Source organism: Patiria miniata, unplaced genomic scaffold (assembly GCF_015706575.1).
Source record: "Patiria miniata isolate m_02_andy unplaced genomic scaffold, ASM1570657v1 HiC_scaffold_3, whole genome shotgun sequence".
Classification (NCBI taxonomy): domain Eukaryota; kingdom Metazoa; phylum Echinodermata; class Asteroidea; order Valvatida; family Asterinidae; genus Patiria; species Patiria miniata.
The window spans coordinates 19,906,516-19,917,221 of record NW_024037069.1 but is presented as its reverse complement, the minus strand read 5'-3'; the positions used below and the strand labels follow the sequence as shown (position 1 = coordinate 19,917,221).

Sequence of the window (10,706 nt, the reverse complement as noted above, 5' to 3'; positions counted from 1 at the left end):
CCCCAGATTTTTGAACTCGTGTCCCATTTACAGGGCCCTATTATGTACTTCAATGTATCGTTTGCTTAAAAAATATTGGTTAAAGTGGTCAGAAATTGCCTCAGATAGCACCACAGAGCATTTCGATTCCAATTTTTTGGGGGCCCTTAAGCGGGCCCCGAACCCGACGCCTGTACCTCAGAATTCTGGTAGCCAATTCAATGACTCCAACCTCGAAAACGATGTTCAAATAATTATCTTTTGTTACGAAAATATTAGTTGAAGTATGGAGAAAAGTGGTAAGAATTGCTCCAGATCACACCACAGAGCATCTAGAATCCAATTTTTTGGGGGCCCTTAAGCGGGCCCTGAACCCCACGCCGTAAGGGCTCCGCGCTTCGCGCTCGCATCAGTTCTGATCAAGGTATGCCCCTCCCCCCCCCCCCCCCACACACACACACACACACACTTTTGAGAAGCGATTGACGCCCCTGCCCGAGGAAAAGTAAGCACAGCGGACACATGAGCATGTATCGTGCTCATGTAACGTGCACTGTAACGTGCTCAATTATCCGCCGCATTCACCCGGAGAATCCAGCACGCCGGAGAAGTGAGACCGTGACACCGGTGTAGCGTGAATATCCGACTCCATGAAATGTGGACTCATTGTAGTACTGCGCACGCGTGAGTACGATACTGTGCTATTTTAGGATCATTTCGGGAGAGTGACCTGTCACGTGCGAGGGAGCAACCAATAATATGGAAATAGGGGTCCGATTTTCATAGGAGTCAAATTTTCATATGACACTGGTACAATAGACAGTGACATCATGTGTATTTACGGAGCGATTACGCATAACGGCGTGCAACTGAAAAAAAAGTTTTTCCAAACATTTGAGCCTCCGATTTTGTCTTCGTTGAAGATCTTTTTTCCCAGTAGTGGATTTCATGGATCCACCGAATTACATCAGCTTTGGTTCTTATGAGCGCAGCGTATAAGCCATTTATAGGGGGCCCCTATAACTTGGCGCCCTCGACTTTCCTCAGCAGTGTTGCCAAACCTCCTCGTTGACAAACTTCAAATTCAGTCGGTTAAATACTCGTACAATTACCTCCACAATGCTCGCTGTTGAACCTTTGTGGACAATTTCAAGGCGTGAAACTTAGTCGAAATTCAACTTGAAACAGTGGCGTCCGGAAATTGGGCACGAATTCGGCCGTGTGTTCCCTAACGTGGCGCACAACTTCATCTTGAGTTAATCCACGTTAACATTTTAAGTTTATTTACAATTGATAAATTCCGATAAATCATAACTATCTCCACTCACATACCCAACTACAATTTTTTCATAAAATAAGGTTTTTTTTTATTGTGGGCGCATATTAAAAGGATTGATTGTGCACTTCGAATAAATAAAATGACTTAAAGAGTTCTTTATTGAAAATTTGTCATTTGACCAACTCAACAAAATTATACTTGTCGAATAAAATGCAGAGAATCCCCTAACGTTTCATTGTGATTTACATGAAGGTATGGAACTGCCGGGCTTCCGAAATCACCACCTGACTGCCGTGTAGTTGTGGAGGGGCATGGCGCCGAACCGAGCCCGCCTACCGAACCGCCAAGGGCTACTGTGGAAATTTTATATCCGGCAATCTGTTCCATAAAAGGAGCCTCAATAACCTTCAAATCACCAGACTGATGCAATAATTCACGGTGTTCCTGTAAGCTGATGGGCAATGCTCATTAATAGAATGATACATTTATTTCGATGCTGCATAAAAGGATGACACATTATACAAATATTGAGTGGCTCAGTGTGGAATGGGAAGAATATTATCGCAAGGTTAAATCTGGACTTTTCCATTTCACGAGGCGAAGCCGAGTGAACTGGAAAAGTCCAGATTTTACTGAGCGATAATATTCCTCCCAATTCACAATTTAAAGCCACTCAATATTTGTTTTATATAACTGACATGTAGATCCTTGTCATTTGATATATTTGAACTTTTTTCAATACAAAACTGGAGGAAAATGTATTTCTCTCTTCCAAACCACCCTTTCACGAAAATGTTTGAACCCAACGCTGTAGCGCTGGCTCTTTGGAACAATACGCGCTTCGCGCAACGCTGAACGCGCACACCAGCATGCATTTGCACACAAATACCGCGTCATGATCCTAACTGTTGAATAGTATACAAATATTGAATGCTTCGAGTGGTGTAGTAAAACTAGCCTCCCGAGGTGATCCATGGACCATTCTATTTTCCTGAGGCGAAGCCGAGGGAAAATAGAATGGCCCATGGATCACCGAGGGAGGCTAGTTTTACTTCACCACCAGATAAAGCATTCAATATTTTTTTATAACACTTCACCCACAGATTCTGCTTGATTTTAATATTTTAAATTATTTAAATCTGAACTAAGTTGAAATAAACTTCAATTTCAATACAAAATTGGTGGAAAACGTATTTCTCTCTTAAAAACTAACCCTTCACGAAATGTTTGAACCCAAGTCTGCCGCGCGCTCTCTTTGGAATAATACGCGCTACGCACAACGCGCAACGCGCACACCAGCATGCATTTGCACACAAATATTGCGCCGTGGAAAAAGTACTTTGGTTGCTAATGGTAAAGTACTTTGGTTGCTAGGCGCATAGTACTTTTGGCCGTGCACAGAAAAATAGCAAAATTAGAAAGTAACATGTGACTCGCTCTCGGCCAATCAAGACACAGAATCTGTGGGTGAGGTGTTATAATATTTCCCATTCCCCATGGGCGGATAGTACTTTTTGAGCCGCGGCATGAATGGGAGCAATAACGAATGCCACGTGATGTGAGTTCCACCAATCAAATGACAAGGATCAGATGTCGGTTATATAAAATGTTTTATAACACCTCACCCACAGACTCTGTGTCTTGATTGGCCGAGAGCGAGTCACATGTTACTTTCTAATTTTTCTATCTTTCTGTGCACGTCCAAAAGTACTATACCCGTAGCAACCAAAGTACTATACCATTAGCAACCAAAGTACTATTTCCACGGCGCGGTATTTGTGTGCAACTGGATGCTGGTGTGTGCGTTGCGCGTAGCGCGTATTGTTCCAACGAGAGCGCACCGCAGACTTCGGTTCAAACATTTCGTGAAGGGGTAGTTTGGAAGAGAGAAATACATTTTCCACCAATTTTGTACTGAAATTGAAGTTTATTTCAACTGTGTTCAAATTAAGATAATTTAAAATACATGTATTAAAATCAAGCAGAATCTGTGGGTAAAGTGTTATAAAACAAATATTGAATGCTTTATCTGGTGGTGAAGTAAAACTATCCTCCCTCGGTGATCCATGGACCATTCTATTTCCCCTCACCTTCGCCTCGGGAAAATAGAATGTCCATGGATCACCTCGGGAGGCTAGTTTTACTACACCACTCGAAGCATTCAATATTGCTTGACGCCAGGGTGAAGCATCAGCTTTTGTTCCCCAGCCTATGGACAGACAGACAATAGCAAGTGACAGACATACATGAAAAGACAGAGCACAGACACCGGCGCAAGACAGCAATCAATACCTAAATTGCCTATTACATTGTTTAAGTATGCAATTGAAAAATTAATGAAAAAGAGAGAGAGTGGATGATGATTTAAAAGAGTCATCCAGACTATTCCAATATAAAGTGCCACGTTGGACAACACTATTTTTGGACAATGACGTTCTACTATAATTAACATACAGATTTTTTCCTTGTAGTACTGTGGGTATTATATGAATGAATTGAGAAGCTAAATTGACCGAACATGGTAAAACATTATAATTAAGTACACAGTATGTGACCAGTACATTAATTTGTTGTCAGTTCATATGAACTTTTAATATATATAAAAATCCAATCAACACTTTCGTGGCCTCTGACCCTTGAAATAATTTTGCTATTCTATGTTGCATTTTACGAGCAAAATACAGGCCGAGTAAAAAGACGCCTTTTTTATCAAAGTCAATTTTCTCAGAAATAGAATAAGGGTGGCCAAAATTTATTTTACCAGAATTATGTCACGGCTAATCTGAATAGATCATGCAAATTTCATTAATGTGGAGCTAATCAATAATTGTAAGTCGTGTTCATTGTGCCTCAATTTATTACCATTCCAAATCCCATTTCAATCCCATTCATAATTATGTGGTCCATACTGATCATTAGGATAAGTGCTGATATGAATCTTAGTGATCTGTGGCATACTATTAATTAATGCTGATGTGAGACGACGGGCCGAATTGTGTATTCACCTCAATGGCCTTCAAGTTGAAGGAAGAGCAGCCAGGCAATGATTTCAGGCAACCAGGATGCAAGGAGGTAAATAGCTGTGTTGGGTATTGCCTATTCCAAGAGCTTGCAATGGTTAAAACATAATGACAATTTATTACATACAACATGAACGTCTTTAAATCTCCTTAAGGCAGCCTAGTTTCTTGGGACTACACTGAGCTTCAGACTCTTCGGAGCAAGGAAGCCCATCTTACCAAGCTTGGGTGGGATCTGAAGAAAAGAAAAGAAAAAAGTCTTCAATATTTCTCAAATGAACGGTATTGGTTGATTATCTTTTAGATCGTTCATAATTTCGCCATAAGCTCCGCCCCCTTTGGTCTGTGTATATTTCTCACAATGTTTGTCGCCATCTTGGACCAAGCTACCGCACTACTTTGATTGGTAGGTAGGAAGGATCCATTAATTTGGGATGGTCTGATACATCTGAAAATTCCTCTAAAGGTTCTAAATCACGAGAAAGGAAGGTCAAATTCCACAGAAATATGTTTGAAAGACAGTTGCAAGTGATCGGAGTTAGGAGTTTTTCCATGCAAACGGCGGTATCAAGCTATTTTAGATTGTATTTTGACTTTTGTTCCAAACACAAGGCATTGGTCAAAATGGAGGAGTTCAGTCCTTCTTTGAAGTTTTTAATTATTTTCATAAGTTACCTCGGTTTCAGAGCAGACATCGAAACGATACTGCTGCATCATACGGACCAGCGCCATCTTGGCTTCCAGCAAGGCAAAGCGCATACCGATGCAGTTACGAGGACCGAAGCCAAACGGCATGTAGGTGCACGGTTTGATGGAGGCCTTGTTCTCAGGGCTAAATCTGTGAAGAAGAAGATGAAATGTGATAACAAAAGTGGAAATGTTTTGGTGTTTTTGTGGTGTATTTTCTTGTGTTGAATATGGTGCAATTTCTGTGTAGCAAAACAATTGCTCTTGATGATGTTGTTCGTTACCTTTCTGGGTCAAATTTGGTCGGATTAGGCCAGAATTCCTCGTCGTAATGTAAGGTCCAGAGACTGACGAACACGACCATACCCTTTTCGATGGTAAGACCTTCGTAGGTAATTGTCTCGTTGCACATACGATCAAATCTGCAAAAGATAAATCATGAGTAAATTATTCAAACCTTTTTTGGTATCAGATAGCTTGAAAATAAAAACGAGTAGTCAAAGTCAGTTCACGATTGAGGTGTTCCTTACATGACTGCTGGGGGATACATGCGCAGTGATTCATTGATCACCATGTCCAGGTACTCCATCTTGCTGATGACGTCATAGCCGAGGTTGTCACGTGTGGGAGCGAGGTTGTCAATCTCAGCGTGTAGTTTCTCTTGCGTGTCTTGGTTGGTAGCCAGCAGGTAGGCAGTGAAGCTCAGCAGCGTGTTGGTAGTCTCATAACCAGCCAGGAAAAAGATGATAGCCTGAAAATTATAAAAGTCAAAACATATCCGAATGAGAATGCAAGAGTCGAATCCTTACCCAAGTGCGAATTCGAAGACAAATTCTGCCTGAGTGCGAATTCAAGAGTCTAATGTCACCAAAGTGAGAATTCAAGGGTGAAGTGCGGCCTGAGTGCGAATCTTAAGTTAATCTTTGAAAATTAAAAGTAGTTCTCTTTTGCTTGTCACTATAAATGTTTGTCCACTGATTTCTATCTGATCCCCTTTACTCAATCAAAACTTACCTTTCAAACAATGTATCAAAATCTGTTCAGGCAACAACATTTGCAAACATCAAAATACAAAACTACCAAATTAATATAAAATGCATTACTGGACTGTTTACTCAGGCTGAATGAAATTGCAAAGTAAAGTGCTATTTTTGTATCAAAACTGGCCTCTTTTGAGATACTGCCCCCAAATTACTACTCTGAGTTGTGTTTGCAATTGATTACACATCTATGAACGGATACAAGCCTTCTAGATTAGTTCCCTGACCATTCAATTCCCCGACACTTGGCTATAAATTGTTCCATTTTAATTTAAGTGGGGTCAGGGAATCAGACAACAAGAACGTGATTAATTTTCTTGGTTTTTCCAGCATCTACGAGCACAAACCTTCAAACAGCAATATTTGCTATAAAATACTATCCCCAAATTCATCCATTTCTGAAAATTGCAGCAAAGCATATGTTGCATATTCTTAACCTTCTATAACAGGTGTTATCACGAGCAGACCTTTTTTTTTTTCGTGCAACGCATTCCTTTTTTTTATCATTCATTATTAAAGTATTTTTCAAATATTTACTGAAAACCGAGGAGACCACTGTCCGATACCATTTTACATCACACAATCAACAAAAAATGTTTTTAGGTAGCTTGTACAAATCCACGTTCTCAATTTCATAATTGTTAACTTTTCTTTTCTCTAATTTTGACACTCAATGATTATTGTTTCTTTTCTCCGAGCTCCACTAACACCCACCTGTGCCATGACGTCCACTGTTGACAGTGGTCTGCGATGGGCGGCGCCTTTTTTCTGACCGCTCTCTGCAGTGGGCGTGTCTTCCTCCTCGTGATCCTCGTCCTCGTGGGCGTTCAGCATCAGCTGCAGCAAATCGATGCCCTGCAAAAAGAAGTCGCATCAAGAGTGTTTTGAAACCAAATAACTGTACAACAGATATGACTCCAATCAAATTCAATCAGATCTTATCGAATCAAATCTAACCTTTGTCGCATCCTGACCCTCCCGTCTGCGCATGTTGCACGCGGCCTCCGTGACGTTCATGAAAAATTTGATAACTTCCGGATCGAACATGTCGAATTTGAGATAATTGAAGACGGGCGACAGCGCAGGGAAGGCGGCTAAAATGAAACAAAAAAAACATATTATATCACAACAGAAGCCGATGATATTTTGTTCACTGGTTGCTTATACGCAGGGAAGGCTTGCAGGTTTTCCTAAGTACAGTTTCAATGAAATTCCAAAACTAAGAATCCAACTCACAGACGATCATGAGAGCGGGATTGAACAGGTTGAAATCCAAGGCCTTCTTGGCGTTCTTGACGAAAGGATCATCCTTGTCCTGCTGGGAATCAACTTTGAGGCCGAATCCACACCTCGCAATGGCGTCCATGGTGAAACCACCAAACAACCTAAAGATAAACAAAACAGGGTGAACGGGGGCGCTGTATAAAACTACACCATTTTCGGGGTACCAACAGACGTGAATCTCGGGTTAATGAAGTTAATGAAAATCCAATCCAAAAAATTGCAAGCTTCCATTTCTAGATTGAAGTAAAGTTATGAGATGTATATGGCATATTTTCATAACAATTTAATTTAGATTCCTGGCGCTCTGGAAGTATACCCACCAAAACAATTAAGTAGTTCATTAACAATGCTTTCCTAGAGCTTTCTTAGGTCCAGTAAGAAAACAAGTCACACGCTAACTCTCAAGGGATGTGAACCAACGACCGCTCAATAAAATTGCAGGAACCCGAACCACATACCTCTTTCAAACTCAAACACAGTAGCGAGTACCATAGCAGGTTAAGCACCTAATAGACGTAAGCACCTAACTGACAATATCCTAATGTTTTTCCTTTGAGTTGAATATTACATTAACATGACATGATAATATTTGGCTTCTATCTTACACTCTGCAGTCGACGGATTTTCCTCCCTCCTGGGCCTTGCTGAAACTTGCCACCAAGGTATCACAACATTCATTGATCGTCTCCGACATCTGCAAAGATTTCATTCAAAGACACAGTTAAACACTGATCAAGGTTTACACCAACTATAATGATGGGTCATGTTATCAATGTTGAGTCAACGTTTTTTCCTGCTTTTGTTAGATCTGAGATCTATGATTGTATAAATTATGATGCACTCGTTAATGAAGTCATCCTCCAAGAGTATAGCAAACTACCTACCCAACAAACAAAAATCGTTGAAGTCATCCTTAATTTAATGTAAAAACATCTACTATTTATTAATAATAACTCTTTTAATTAGTCATTAATTGTATAACTACATGTATTTTGTTTGTAAAGGGGGCAGAATCAGTGCAAGCTTCGGCTTCATGTCTGACCTCCCCATACTATTATTTCAAGTTCCGTTGAAGTTTTTCCCCATGTACAGTATTCAAATTACCTTGTAGTAGGAAAATAACCCAGAACCTGAACCTGAACAAAATAAATCGTTCCATATATGTTTTCAATATTGATAATTTTTTAATATTTTATCACAAATTCTTACCAGTCTCATTTTGGAGGCACTGAACGACGGAGTGATGACGTTGCGTACCTCTTTCCATTCCTCGTTCATAAGCCGAGTCAAGCCTCTGTTCAAGGGCTTTTGCCCAAGTGGGAATCTCTGTCCAAAACAGAATGGAAGGCACAAATATATATTTACTAATGAAACTAACATTGCTTAAGGTGCGATTAAAATATTGGAAAGGGATGGCGTGAATTGATGATAGTTCGGAGGAATAGTTTAAAATTCTTACCCTCCTGTTGTAGAAACTGGAGAAATTCTTGACCAAGACATTTTTCAAAATGTCAGGATCAGTGATGATCAGAAATGGATTTCGAAAACTATACAACCTGAAATAAATATTTTTAAAAAGAAGCATTATCAATTAAAATTGAAGATATAACTGATACACTGTATTTAAAAAAAAAAAAAAAGAGAAATCTGTTACGTTAAATTTGTGTCACATGCGCGATAATTCTACGTACCCGACGACTCTTCCGTGCTTCTTCACGTACTCGGTGAACGTCTTCTGAATTCCCTGAGAACAAAAAAGTGAAAGGATGGAAAGGAATTTATCTAAAAAGTGATGATTCAATATCCCCAAAAAATACTTTCAATTGTAAAAAAATTTGCCAATATTTCCTGCTCATTCGTATAGTAAAATTGCACCAAATCTTGTTGGTGAACGTTACGGCTAAGAAGGTAATAATGTACGCCACAAAACTGTCATCGAAAGTTTGCAGACCCGTTTCGGGTTTTTTTTTAAACTATATACGGCAAGTTTGTTTGCGGTATTTAGTAAAAATCGGTAAAGTCAGGTGGGCAATCACAACATCATGCAACAAAAATAGAGGACAATAATTACCCTTCTATCAGCAAAACATTGAAAATCTTACATGACGAAATTGCAGTAGGTTCCCAAAGAAAGGAATGTAGTCGGCTACAGGGATGCCACGCCTCTGGAAATACTGGTGACACCACCAATCATACCTGAAAATCAAGTGAGGAAAGAGTCACAAATGCTTCCAGTTGGCAAATCTAAAAACATTTAAAAAAAAAAATTAATACAAGTCCAAGGAAATGTTATCGCAAATAATTGCAAAGATTTTCGATAGTATTTGCTACATCGCAAACATTTGCAAACAATTTTTGAAAAGATATTTTTGCGACAAGATTTGCAGCATCGCAAATATTTGCAAAGATATTTGATATAGTATTTGCGACATCGAAATAGTTTCGCAAATATCTGCAAAGATATTTGCGTTGGTGATGTCTCTTCCGGGCCACCATACATTAGCCATTGACCTTTTGGAGGTCGTGCTGCCAAACAGTCACAACAAAAAATTCACTAAAGAGGTCACCGCATGAAACAAAAATAAAAGAATTGACGAGATCATTTAGAAGTACGTACCAAACGGCCAAGAGAACGAACCCAATGACCAGCAGCCAAGTCACTGACACGTCAAATCCTAACAGCTCCATAATGTTTTTGACCAGAAATTCATGCAATCTACCGCTTTTTCTGTTTTCCCTCAGATCATCACGCACCCTGGTGAACCGACACCTGAAAACGAACGCACTCGAAGCCACGCAAGCACAGGTGGTAGAATCCATTTTATTCAAGAGGGGTGTTCAGAGTTTTGTGTTTACAGTGCCCGGTATACAATGGACAGTGACATCATGCGTATTTACAGGATGATTACGCATAAACGGCGTGCAACAAAAAAAATCACATTTGAGCCTCCGATTTTGTCTTCATTGAAATTCTTTTTTCCCGGAACTGGTGGGTATGATTTCATGGATCCACCGAATTACATCAGCTTTGGTTCTTATGATCTATGAGAGCAGCCATAGATAAGTCATTTATACTGAGTCCCCTTTCGTGGCGCACTGCGGCGTTTCCTCTTCGCTAAAAAAATACTTCAATTTCATTTGGTTAAATTAAATACTGGTACAATCACTTTCATAATGCGTGCTGTTGAACCTTTTTGGACAATTGCGGAGCATGAAAATTCAACAAACGGTGGCGTCCGGAAAGTGGGCACATATTCGGCTGAGTGTACTCCAACGTGGCGCACCTGAACAAATCTCGGAAATTCCACATTAACATTTAAGAACTTAGTTGACTTGAAATTCCTATAAATCACGATTATCTCCACTCACAAACCCAACTAAAAGTTTGTCATAAATTAATTTCTTGTTTTGGGCGCA

General features: G+C 39.8%; 1 protein-coding gene across 2 annotated transcripts; it reads right to left on the bottom strand.

Annotated features, from left to right (window-relative positions):
- Positions 1–3,551: 3,551 nt before the first annotated feature.
- Positions 3,552–10,193, bottom strand: LOC119737034 (cytochrome P450 3A6-like). Of its 2 annotated transcripts, none has more exons than XM_038211100.1 (13): positions 9,907–10,187; positions 9,392–9,485; positions 8,981–9,033; positions 8,749–8,845; positions 8,499–8,615; positions 7,895–7,983; positions 7,242–7,390; positions 6,963–7,099; positions 6,720–6,860; positions 5,496–5,716; positions 5,250–5,387; positions 4,954–5,116; positions 3,552–4,513 (listed from the first exon to the last, which is right to left on the bottom strand). In XM_038211100.1, exons 1-13 carry the CDS (start codon positions 10,107–10,109, stop codon positions 4,439–4,441), a joined length of 1,677 nt encoding a protein of 558 aa, XP_038067028.1. In that variant the 5' UTR covers positions 10,110–10,187; the 3' UTR covers positions 3,552–4,438. The 2 variants fall into 2 exon arrangements, with proteins under 2 accessions (XP_038067028.1, XP_038067029.1); XM_038211101.1 differs by having other exon boundaries at positions 4,396–4,513; positions 9,011–9,033; positions 9,907–10,193.
- Between the last annotated feature and the right edge of the window lie 513 nt (positions 10,194–10,706).

Bases quoted from the DNA above. Each gene is read 5' to 3' on its own strand.
- LOC119737034 (XM_038211100.1), bottom strand. From the start codon at position 10,109: ATGGATTCTACCACCTGTGCTTGCGTGGCTTCGAGTGCGTTCGTTTTC. The intron at 9,034-9,391 runs GTAAGATTTTCA...TTTTGTTCTCAG, and splicing joins ACCTACTGCAATTTCGTCAT to GGAATTCAGAAGACGTTCAC. The intron at 8,846-8,980 runs GTACGTAGAATT...TATTTATTTCAG, and splicing joins AAGCACGGAAGAGTCGTCGG to GTTGTATAGTTTTCGAAATC.